This window comes from Quercus robur, chromosome 1 (genome assembly GCF_932294415.1).
Source record: "Quercus robur chromosome 1, dhQueRobu3.1, whole genome shotgun sequence".
In the NCBI taxonomy this organism is placed as follows: domain Eukaryota; kingdom Viridiplantae; phylum Streptophyta; class Magnoliopsida; order Fagales; family Fagaceae; genus Quercus; species Quercus robur.
Window position 1 is genome coordinate 35324415 of NC_065534.1, and position 13189 is coordinate 35337603.

At 40.7% G+C, this 13189-nt stretch overlaps 1 protein-coding gene across 2 annotated transcripts in view; it reads left to right on the top strand.

Annotated features, from left to right (window-relative positions):
• LOC126733023 (protein NRT1/ PTR FAMILY 2.7-like) overlaps positions 1-12375 on the top strand; it is a 60506-nt gene extending 48131 nt beyond the window's left edge. The window contains exons 3-4 of one of the 2 annotated variants that reach the window (XM_050436150.1): positions 9054-9589; positions 11309-12375. In XM_050436150.1, the coding sequence (XP_050292107.1) occupies positions 9054-9589; positions 11309-12149 (1377 nt within the window). In that variant the 3' untranslated portion in view covers positions 12150-12375. The remainder of the gene's footprint in view (positions 1-9053; positions 9590-11308) is intronic. The other variant, XM_050436157.1, reaches the window with a different exon arrangement.
• The last annotated feature ends 814 nt before the right edge of the window (positions 12376-13189 follow it).

Below are 13189 nucleotides of genomic sequence, written 5' to 3' on the forward strand. Positions count from 1 at the left end.
CAGTCCGAGGACCTGACATAACTTAGTTTCTGTTTAACATTTCAATATACATCATAGGACGTTAATTTCTACCAAGTTTGCGGTCCGAGGACCTGACATAACTTAGTTTCTATTTAACATTTCAATATACATCATAGGACGTTAATTTCCACCAAGTTTGCGGTCCGAGGACCTGACATAACTTAGTTTCTGTTTAACATTTCAATATACATTGTAGGATGTTAATTTCCACCATGTTTGCGGTCCAAGGACCTGACATAACTTAGGACGTAGGAGCACAGGATGTATGGTTGACGTAAATTAAAAGAGATATTTGAATTGAAATACTTTTATTAATAATAATACCTCTTGAGATTATTTATATTCCAAGGATGAAGTACAACTTTTTCATCTAGGTCTTCCAGATAATAGGCTCCTATTCCCGCTACAGAAGTGATCCGATATGGCCCTTCCCAATTAGGTCCCAGTTTTCCCCAACTTGGATTCTTGGTGGCCCCCAGAACTTTCTTTAGCACCAGATCTCCTACGGCTAACGGCCTTATCTTCACATTGCTATCATAGCCCTGCTTGAGTTTATGTTGGTAGTAAGCTAGTTGAACCATCGCGCTCTCCCTTTGTTCTTCAATCAGGTCCAAACTTTTCTCCAACATCGCATCATTACTATCCGAAGAGAATGTACTGGTCCTTAACGTTGGGAATCCAGTTTCCAGGGGAATGACGGCCTCGACCCCATAGGTCATGGAAAAGGGAGTTTCCCCCGTTGAACGTCGGGGTGTTGTCTGATACGTCTAAAGCACATGTGGCAATTCTTCCACCCACTTTCCTTTCGCGTCATCCAGTCTCTTCTTAAGCCCATTGACTATTACTTTGTTAACAGTTTCAGCTTGCCCATTGCCTTGCGGATAAGCCGGAGTGGAATATCTGTTTCTTATACCCAGTTCTGAACAATATTCCCTAAAGGCATTGCTATCAAATTGGAGTCCATTATCTGAGACAAGAGTGCGGGGAATTCCAAATTGCGTAACAATGTTCCTCCAAATAAACTTCTTCACATCTATGTCTCTAATGTTCGCTAAGGGCTTAGCTTCGACCCATTTAGTGAAGTAGTCTGTGCCGACCAGCAGGTACTTCTTGTTTCCTATGGCTTTGGGAAAAGGGCCGACAATGTCCAGCTCCCATTGGACAAAAGGCCAAGGGCTAGAGAGAGGGTTAAGAACTCCTCCCGGCTGATGGATATTTGGAGCATATCTTTGACACTGATCGCATTTCTTAACGTACTCATGCGCTTCCTTCCGCATATTTGGTCACCAATATCCTTGTGTGAGGGCTCGACATGATAGAGACCTTCCTCCTGTATGGCTTCCACAAATGCCCTCATGCAATTCTTCAAAGATTGACTCTGCTGTCTCAGGAGGCACACAGAGCAGGCATGGCCCAGAGAAGGACCGTTTGTATAACTTTTTATCTTCAGATAACTAGTACCGAGGAGCTCTCCTTCGTATTTTCTCAGCTTCCACCTTATCTTCGGGCAATATGTCACTTTCAAGAAATTTTAATATGGGATCCATCCAGTTTGGCGACAGACTGTTTTGATTGATTTGGCAAACCTCCTTTTCTGGTGAGGTGGGGGTACACAGGTCTTCAATGATTATCACCCGAGGAAAATTCCGTACTGAGGAGGTGGCAAGGGTTGCCAAGGAATCAGCGTGTGTATTTTCACCTCGAGGAATATGCAACAAGTCGAAGGACTCAAACTTCGCTTGCATACGCCTAACCCGGTCCAGATACCCTTGCATCCTTGGGTCTCGGGCCTCCAGCTCTCCTCTCACCTGGCTGACTACCAATCTCGAGTCTGAGAATAATTTCACTGCATTTCCACCCATTTTTCGGACCATACTCATTCCCATTATCAAAGCTTCGTATTCTGATTCGTTGTTAGTAGCCGAGAACCCTAATCTTAACGACTTCTCGATGATGACCTCCTCGGGGGATATCAACACCAATCCCAATCCTGCTCCCTGTTGGTTTGCGGCCCCATCCACGTACACCCTCCAAAAGGACCCACCTTGAGCGGATATTAGGCCAACCGATTTTTCATCCATGTGACCTTGATTCACATTAACTTCTTCTGGGCATTCGGCGAACTCAGCCACCAGATCGGCAAGGACTTGACCTTTCACAGAGGTGCGAGGCATGTATTTGATATCGAAAGCACCCAGAATCGTGCCCCATTTAGCAATTCTTCCAGTGTAGTCAGCACTTCTGAGTATGGACTTAAGAGGCAGTTGGGTCAAGATAACCACGGTATGGGCCTGAAAGTAGTGCGGAAGTTTGCGTGTTGCATGGACCACCGCCAATATGGCATTTTCTAATGACAAATATCTCACCTCGACCTCATGGAGGAATTTACTTACATAATAAACTGGCCTTTGGACGCCATTGTCTTCTCATATCAAGACGAAACTAACTGCATGAGGGGCAACCGCCAGATAAGCAAACAACACCTCATCCACTTCAGGGCTAGACATGATAGGTAGCCTGGACAGGTATTCTTTCAACTGCTGGAACGCTACAGCACACTCCGCGGTCCATTCAAATCCTTGCCATTTATGCAATAGGCGGAAAAAAGGACGACACCTCTCAGCTGACCTAGAGATGAACCGATTCAACGCAGCAGTCATCCCAGTCAGTTTCTGCACTTCTTTTGGATTCCGAGGTGCTTGAAAATCGTTAATGGCCCTAATCTGGTCTGGGTTCACCTCAATTCCTCTATGGGTCACCATGTACCCCAAGAACTTCCCGGAACCTACACCAAAGGAGCACTTTGAAGCATTTAAGCGCAACTTATGTTTTCTCAGTATCCCGAAGATACTCGTGAGGTCTTCCACATGTTCGGATGCCACTTTACTTTTTACAACCATATCATCGATATAAACTTCAATACTTCTACCCAGTTGCGGTTCAAACATTTTCGTCATCATGCGTTGGTAGGTAGATCCAGCGTTTTTCAAGCCGAAGGGCATCACCTTATAATGGTAGTTCCCAATCGGGGTTACAAAAGCAGTCTTTTCCTGATCGTCGGTGGCCAGCGGTGTTTGGTGATACCCTTGGAAGGCATCCAAGAAACTCATCCTAGGGTGTCCCACGGTCGCATCCACCAACTGGTCGATCTTCGGCATGGGAAATGGATCCTTAGGGCAAGCTTTATTGAGATCCGTGAAGTCGACGCACACTCGCCATTTTCCAGTCTTCTTTTTTACTACCACCGTATTGGCCAACCATTGAGGATAAAAAACTTCCTAGATAGTCCCAGCCTGTTTGAGCTTGGCAACTTCACTTCTAACCGCCTCGGCATGTTCCTTCGATGGTCGCCGAGGAGGTTGCCTCCTAGGCATAACGGCGGGATTCACGTTGAGTCGATGACAAATGAAATTCGGGTCCACCCCTGGGGCTTCATACGGGTTCCATGCGAAAACGTCCACATTGGCTCGGAGGAATTCCAGCAAACTCGTCTACTCTTGCAAAGGTAATTTAGCCCCAACCTGGAAGAATTTTTTCGGATCACCAGCAACAACTACCTTCTCTAGATCTTCACATTCTACCCCATCGGCTGGTACGTCCACGCCTGATACTGGGGACTTTAATTCCTATAACTCGTTGTCGGCCGTAGCCGAAGTTTCTGCTTCTGGCCGATGCTGTATAGCCGCTACTAGGCATTGCCGAGCAGCCGCCTGACTCCCTACTATTTCCAACACTTGGTCTCTGGATGGGTACTTCACCTTCTGATGCAGAGTAGACGAGACCGCTTTAAGGGTGTGAAGCCAAGGTCTGCCCATAATAGCCGTGTACGGAGAAAAAACATCTACGACAATAAAGTCCACCTCCACCACATCCGTACCTACTTGCACATGTAGCCTGATCAGTCCTTTGGGAGTGACCATCCTTCCCTCAAAACTTACTAGAGGAGAGTTGTAGGTTGCTAAGTCCTTTGACTTCAAACCTAGCCCCTTGTACAGGTCTGGATACATTACATCCACAACGCTACCCTGATCAACCATCACCCTTCTGACATCGTACCCGCCAATTCTCAACGTTACCACCAAAGCATCCTCATGGGGCTGTATGGTCTCAATCAAGTCCTCATCCGAAAAGCCCATAATCAGGGGGACACGCACCCTGGCTCTCTTCAATGCTTGGGAATGATCCTCGGCCGGGGATCGGAACACCGACAATACCCTGGAGGGGCAAGATCCAGTCCTTCCCGGGGCCGCAAAGATAACGTTAATCGTACCCAGAGGGAGTCTTGATGAAGCGTCCCCACGCACCTTTGAACCTGCCTGGCTCGCCCTTCCATTGGAGTGATGCAAGAGTTGTTTTAATTTCCCTTCACGGACCAACTGTTCCAAGTGATCCCATAAATTCCTGCAATTATCCGTTGTGTGCCCATGATCCTGATGATAGTGGCAGTATAAGTTCGGGTTGCGTTTCCTAAGCTCTCCCGCCATCTTGTTCGGCCATTTGAAGAATGGCTCGTTCTTTATCTTCTCCAAAACCTACTGCACTGGCTCTCGAAATATTGCATTAACCACCTGGGCGTCCACCGAACCCAACTGCCAAACGAAATCCTTCCGGGGTCGGCTGTTATTATAACGGTCTGACCTGAAATCCCTCCTCTCCTGAGGGATCACTTTGGCCTTTCCTTTTCCCTGAAGTTGATCTTCTTCTACCCTTCTGTACTTATCTATTCTGTCCATCAGTTGGTGCACGCTGGTGATAGGTTTACCCGTAAGGGATTTCCTCAAATCGTGATCAGCTGGGAGACCAGCTTTAAAAGTGGTTATAGCCACACCATCGTTCTTTCCCTCTATTTCATTAAACATTTCCTAGTACCTATCCGAGTAATTCTTGAGAGTCTCGCCCTCTCGCATAGACAGAGCCAGCAAAGATCCCAAAGGCCGAGGAGTCCTGCTGCATGTAATAAAACGAGCACCAAAAGCCTGGGTCAGTGTTTTGAAAGATCCAACCGAATTGGCCCTTAAGCCGTTGAACCACCTCATCGCCGTCGGACCCAAACTCGATGGAAAAACTTTACACATCAAAGCCTTGTCCCTGGAGTAGATAGCCATTTTCTGGCTGAAATAGCTTACATGTTCTACCGGGTCAGACCGGCCATCATACAGAGAGAAAGTAGGCTGATGGAATCGCCGAGGATGAATTGCATCGTCTATGTTTCTCGTAAAGGGCGACTTGGAAATTTGACTCAAGGCCTTGTTCATGGCATCGTTACCCAAGCCCTTGCTAGGTGGACTTCTACACTTACGTCGATGGCGGTGCTCCTCCTTATAGGAGAAAGTCTCGCTTGGCGGAGTTCTCGATCTCCGCCTATAACTAGCTCCATCCGACTCCTCAGATGATGGTTCGGAGCAAGGTGGGGAGCGCTCCTGCCGTGCATGGCGCAACTCTCTCTTTAAATCAGCAATCTCACATTGCAGATTCCCATCATGCTTTGCGTGGGAGACGTGACTCTTCCCACGAGAGTGGCTTCTGGTGGTATGAGTTGTACGTATGCTCCCCTCATGGCCTTCCCTCCGTTCGGAACTCCTTCGAGAATCACCATGCTGGGAGCCCCTTGACTCTGCCTGGTGCAGGTTGGCATCCTCTTGATGCGGTCTCGCCACGTGGTGATATGGACCCACTTCCTCCATCAGAAACGTTGCATCGGAAGTCCTTTAAGTTAACACAAGCTCTTCCCACAGACGGCGCCAATTGTAAGGACACGATTTGTAACGACCCAAAATGATATTGGGTTCACACGTAAATAGGCCCAAACAATATAATTTGTAGAGCGTGGGTGTTAAGAACTAGATTAACTTTTGTGGAATGAAAAGATTCACCCTCACGTATATTGAAGGCTCAGAGCTGGCACAACGATCGTTTTGTTTTGGTAATCGATACAGTTCTTTTTCTTTTTACGTTCTTCTTACTCAGTCTATGCTTTCTTTCTTTCTCTTATGTTCCGATCCCCCCTTTTGCATGTTTCTTCTTTCAGTTTATATACCACCCTCTGTGTTCCATCCTCACTACACACGTGTAGGTTGGGTTCGGGGGATTTCTTTACTGTTCAGGTATCACCTCCACATTAATGCGGCCAGAGAGTTGGTTGAGAGGTAATTAATGCGGAGGCAGCTGTAGTTATAGATATTTATTTACCTTTTCTTTCTTACCCTTGGTCTGTTATCCCATCTTTAGTGGTGACATAATTCTGAGGTCCGGTTGTAACAAGACCGCGTCCTGATCGTCCTCGGACGCATATTGCCGAGGAGTATGGCATCCTCGGACGAATACGGAACTCTACTTTCGTGATATTGACTACCATCCCCCCTCGGTAATCGCCCTTATGACCTGACTTGGCCTCCTCGGACAGATATGCAACCTCGGATGGGCCACAGGCCCAACGATCCTGACCTTAATGGGCCTGTTGATTGACTGGCTCCCACAGCTATTAATATCTCTTATTTGTATTTGATTGTCTTTTGATCCTATACTAGCCGTTACTTAACTCATTAGGACCCAGTTCTTCGACCCATTCTCTATAAATTCATTATATTGGGCTCATTGGACTAAAAATCCATACATTTTGGGTTTGGGTCTCAAATAGAATCCTACAATTGGCGCCATCTGTGGGGAGAACTTGTGTGTTAGAGAGTGTAATAGTTAGACATGGTAGGATCAGGTCCACAGCAAGAAAACCCATGTCAAGCAGGCCCTCAGCAGACGGAACCCATGGGATCTCAATGACAAGAAAATTTTCCTAGCCCTGAACATGAACAAAATTAGGAGAATGAGAGGAATCGAGAGGGGAGTGTGCATACTGCCCAGACGAGCAATAGCCACTCCCAAGTGGGCAATCGCATATCCCAAAGACAAAACAACAACCAAGCCATGCAACAGGAGATAGATTACTGGAAAAAGAAACTGTGCCATGCACAACGGAGGCGGTCTCCTTCCAGTTCTGACATATCCTCAAATCGCAAAAAATTGTTACTATAATAATTTTAATTATTTGTAAGAATGTTAATGAATCAATTATATAAATGTTATATTCTTGGATTATGATTAGAATGTAGTTTAATGGACCAAATACCTTAATATCACATTAAGGTAATGTGATTACATGAATCTAAGATTATAAGAATGTAACATTACACCTTGATGTAGCATCAAGCAAACCAAGCTCCCTTTAAGAGATTTCCATAGGCCAATGCAAAACTGCAAATCAAGTTGGGACCAGTTCAATGCCAAGTACCACTTCATTCTCGGCTTGAAAGAATTGTAGTTAGTGATTGGTTAGATGCATGGACGAAGTTATTCTTGGGCTTTGTGGGGGAAATCTTCCCCTCCCCCCAGCAATAGACACACGCATTAAAAAAAAAAAAAAAAAAAAACCATGCAGCAGACGCATGCCCTCATTTATTTTCATAAATGATTGCATTGTAATGTATGAAGAAACAAGAATTTTGTGTCTTTTTCTTTATTGATTTTTTGTTAATACTAAATAAATGCTTATTTGGAGTTTCTAAATGATTATTTTTTTTGTTCATACTTTTGCCCCACTAACTCCATTTGTTAGGTTCTAAAAATTTAAAAAAATTGGCAAATCGTGAGGACAAACTTGTTTAGATATAAATCATATAGTCTATATAGTATATTAGACAATACTCAAGGTGTTGCAAGTCAAAATAAAAGAACATGAAAGCTGCAGGTTCAAGAAATCAAAACTTGCCAGGCTCAACATCGAGACATAGATTTGCAGAATTTTAATTTCGGCCCAACAGCTCATTAAGCCCAATATGTGATTAGGATTTCAGATCTAATTCACATAGTATTTAAATGAAATCCTAAGTCACATTTTGTTATGATTTTGGAGCTTCTCTTTTAAGATCTAAAAGGTTCTATACCTTCTCCATTCAAAGTCACTACTAGAAAACAACCTACATACTATAAGAATCGATAGATCTGAAGTTGCTGTATTCTAGTCATCAAAGGTGTTAGATCTAAATCTTCTAGGGCGGTCTTGGAGTCATAGACTAGAGGTCTATGTGGGAGATCTAAAGCGTGAACTGGAAGTTCATGTGAGAGCAGATCCACATCAAATATGTCAAGGGGGTTTAGAGCTCAGTTTGGTAATTGTAGTTAGAGTTATTATGAATTGGTATTCTTAATTGTAAATCTCAATTTGATATAGTGGATTGTTCTCTTGGGATTATTCCCCCCAGGTTTTTTTTTTTTTTTTTTTTTTTTTTTAACCTTAGAACAAGTTGTTTCATTGATTTTCTTGAGTCATCACATCTTGTGTTATTTAGATTTCCGTTGTGCATGTTGATTGTGATGAATTTTTAACCTAAATTTGATTAATTGACCTAAATAATTACTTGGCTAATAAATTAGGTTAAAAATATTTTGTTTTCCAAGGCTCTAAAACTTTAACACCAAGTTCTGGCTCTGTTCTTGATGATATGTCCAATGCATGATTTCCTTTCAAATTGGGCTAATGCTCTTCTGAAGTTTTATCATGCAAAAGAGGGGGTTGAGACACTTTCTTTTATAACAAAAAAATTACATTAAAAAAAGTTGTCATTATTACTATTATTATTTGTAAAGCTTAACACATCAAGGGTGTTGTGAGATTTTATTGTGACTATAACATTTCTCAAAATTCTTTATGTATTATTATTGTTGTTGTTGTTGCATTTTAATGTTTTATTGCATTAAAATGATTGGATAACCTAACAACATAGTTAAGCTCTTTTTGGTAAATTGCACCCAACAATAGTTTTATACCATTGTTATCCACACGCGTACTTGACAAAAACAAAATTTTTTAAAAGACTTTACCAAACGCGTTAAGTATGATTTTAAAACATCTTAGCCAAACGGATGATTAGCATTTTTTTGTGGTTCTGCCCTCTACTATTCCAAGGCAATACTAAAGCTACAACTTGAACAGGTACAATAAGTAGCATTCTTATAATCCAGACTATTTACCTTTGCAGGGCATAATTCTCATAACCTTGACTGTAATACTTGATCCCCTGAGACCTCAGTCATGTAATAATGGATCAAGCTTGTGCACACCACCCTCGAATGTCCAATATGCAGTCCTATACGCTGGTTTAGCTATGGCAAGTTTTGGGTTGGGAGGTACACGATTTACTATTGCAACAATGGGAGCAAACCAATTTGATAAGCCAAAGGATCGACAAATTTTCTTCAACTGGTATTTCTTTACTTTCTATTTTGCCTCTGCGGTTAGCAACACGGCTATTGTCTACATTGAGGATAATGTAAGTTGGAGAGTGGGATTTGGCATATGTGCAATTACTAACTTCATTGGCTTGGCCTTTCTCTTATTGGGAAACCGCTTCTACCTTCACGACAAGCCACAAGGGAGCCCATTCACAAGTATAGTTCGTGTTATTGTTGCCACTGTTCAAAAATGGAAGATTGAACTCTCATCCAACATCGAGGATTACTACTACAAGCATGATGGAATCACAGAAACAGCTACATTACCTAAAATGAGCTTCAGGTATGAAGTTGAGTTATTAATATTTGTAAACTTGGTCTCTATATAATCATGATTTTACAGATAACTGCTACAATTACTTTCCAGGTGCCAATCTTTAGAACTTTGAATGAAATTTTAGCCAACGTTCTAGGGTAAGAAATTGAAGTTTGTGTTCTTAGTATTGAACAGCATGATTACTGTTGCTTATGGAAATTAAATTATTCACTTTTGAAATTGAAAATAATTATCGTACTTTTTCTTTTTTGGTTACCATTATTATTTTATACTTGCATCCAAAAATTCCCAACAAATTTTTTATGGACATACATTTTGAAGTACCATTAGACTCTTAGAGATCATTCTTTTCGAGCTCATCAAAAAACTCATACTTCCAATGAATTTGCATTTAAGCACATGCCAATGCACTATATATGTGCATCTAGTATCTCACATAATGGGATATTACAGCATTCTCATTCAACTAGCCACATTTTATATAAAAGATCAGTTTTCTACTTTAATTTGCCCGCTTTTCTAATGCACTATCTTCAGCAAATTTTCTAAAACCTATATATATATATATATATATATATATTTTGTTAGATGTACTTTTGTGCTAGCAAACCCGTTTCTAAAACCTTGTTCACATAGAATTGAGTTGTGCAAGTTTTAGTGTCTAGATTAATGGTAGAAGTGCGACATTGAAGGCACAAGAAACTACTTATAAAGCTGTCAAGACTCTGGTCTTGATTGCCGTTGAACCAATTGAGCTTTATTAAAGCTCAATTCCAGTTGACTGATCAAGCTTCGGGCAAAACATTTTCTTAGTTTGCGGCTTATGATGAATAGAGACCTAGAGATCCAAGCACTAGGGTTCCAGAACGTATTTATAGACTTATTAGGTCATCATAAACATAAGTAGATCAAACACACATTGAAAAGGAGATCTTGATGTGATGTCTGTGTGCCAAGGGTTTGTACCAAGTGAAGTTTTTGGCGCTATTGCCTGATGATTTAAATTATCTTTTCATTTGGTTTTTAGATTCACAAGAAGTGTTTTGCTGCATCATCATCACAATCAGTTTTGTTGTTTACATGACTAACTAAAAAAAGATGATTACAGCTTCATAGTCACCCTCCCTTAACCACTTAATTATCTGGTATATATAGCAACATTCTGGATGCAACATATAGCTTCTGCTTATCTTAATTCATTCATGCCTATGTCATTGTGGAACACTAATACAATAGAACTCCACTATCCGTGGTCAACATGATAGAACTGCTGCTTATGGTGGTGGTGGTTTGAGCACTACAATGGTAGTAAATGTATTTGGATCGGATTGAATTTGAATAAAATTTTCTTACTTAAAATATTGACAAATCACACCTTCTCTAAAGGGGGTTGTCTGGGGTATATACGGGTAAGTTCTTGGAGAAAATCGAAATGCCTATTTTTCACATTAGTCTCTAGCTAGTAGAAGGTTGTACTAAATTCAGTTTACCAAATCAACTTACCTTTGAGGTTACTCCCAGAAATCAACTTAACACAAAAGCTCTAATGGAAAAAGGAACATAGATGATGGCCATTAATGTTTTGAAATATGCAACCAAAATCATATGGAGATCATTTTAATTCTCAAGTTTCATAATACATTTTGACATAAGAATAGTATGATAAACATTATAAGCCAATACTTTATTTGACAAACAAAAGCTAAAGACACACTCTTAATGCAGGTTCCTCAATCGTGCAGCATTTAAAACAGAAGGAGATGTTGGATCGGATGGTTCAATTGCGAAACCTTGGAGGATATGCACAATACAACAAGTAGAAGATCTCAAAACGCTTATTAGGATTTTCCCTTTATGGTTATCAGGTATATTCTTAAGTACCCCAATAGGAGTCCAAGGCAGTTTGACAATTCTCCAAGCTTTATCCATGGATCGCCACCTTGGGCCTCATTTTCAAATCCCTGCTGGGTCTATCCTAGTTGTATGCATGATCTCCACATCTGTATTTCTTGCAATTATTGATCACTTCCTGTGTCCTATGTGGCAGAAGCTAACTCTTAGGTCTCCTACATACCTCCAACGAATAGGATTAGGACATGTGCTAAACATTCTAAGTATGGCAATTTCAGCACTAGTGGAAGCGAAGCGACTCAAAATAGCCCAAGCCCACCATCTCCAAGATCAGCCTGGGGCCATAGTGCCCATGTTGGCATTGTGGCTATTTCCACAATTAGCTTTGGTTGGCATCGGAGAAGCATTTCATTTAGGACAAATAGCATTATATTATCAAGAATTTCCTATGGCACTTAGAAGTACATCAACTGCAATGATTGCAATGATTATAGGGATTGCCTTTTATTTGAGCACGGCTTTGATTGATCTTGTCCGAAGGGTTACTGGATGGTTACCAAATAATATAAATAATGGGAGGCTAGATAATGTGTATTGGTTGTTAGTTGTGGTGGGAGTGCTTAACTTTGGTTATTACTCGGTGTGCGCTTCTTTATACAGGTATCAAAATGTTGAAAAGGAAGAAGAAGGTAGTAATTCTGGCACTAATAGGTGATGCTCATGGTGAAAAATGCAAGAAGCTCAATTGTATTTCTCTATTAATAGGCTTAGGGTACATATTTAATATTTTCATAATAGTTGATATGGACTATTATAATTAGTGTATAATAAAAGTAGAATTGGTGGTAGACCAAGGTGAAATGATGTTGATTTAATCATAATAAATCATGTTAACAATTGTGTAAATTATTATGTCGGCAATGTTACTAGTTTTAAGACCACTGTATGTGCAATTTTATTGTGAACTATAAAAGAGACAATATTGATGTTTGTATTTTATCATTTTACAAAAAAATAGCAATTTAATAAATGAAAAAAAAAAAAGTAATAAGAAGAATAAAAAAACCCCCTAAGTATTTGTCCGAATCAGCCCATATCTAAAGATTTCTTGATTGAAATGTGGATTCTATTATTATTTTGACAAAGAAGAGAGAAGATGATGATGATGATGAAGAAGATGAGGAAGAAGAAGATGATTGAAACATAAAGAAATCATCGGCTCCACATGCATTCAGAGAGAAATGAGGGGTTACAGATTTCAGAGAGATCTCCACCTCTCTCTCTTCCTCTGAGAGCAAAACCTCATGGATTGAAATGTGGATTCTGAACCAGCAAATTACTTTCATCACGTAGAGTAGTTCCAATGGAATAAGTCAATAAACATCATATTTGATGTCTGCACCATAATTGCCAAAGTAACTTTAGTAACTGTTCTATCACTTTCTTGATCGCTACAATGTCAAATAGTGGTCTGCCATTTCTCTCTCTCTCTCTCTCTCCCCCCCCCCCCCCCCCCAAAAAGTTGCAAATATATTTAACATTAGCCAAAAGTTTGACTACAAACTTGGTTGTCACTAAAAAATTAATATAATTATATATTTTAAAAGTCTAATTATTGAATTTTATATTTTTTATATTTTTAACACATATGTCAAATTTCGTGTTAATCGGATGTTATGTACTATTTGATTCTGTTTGTTTGTTTAGACCCCTGTACACTTAGATTGTTTAACCTATTTAATTAACCAAGTTGAT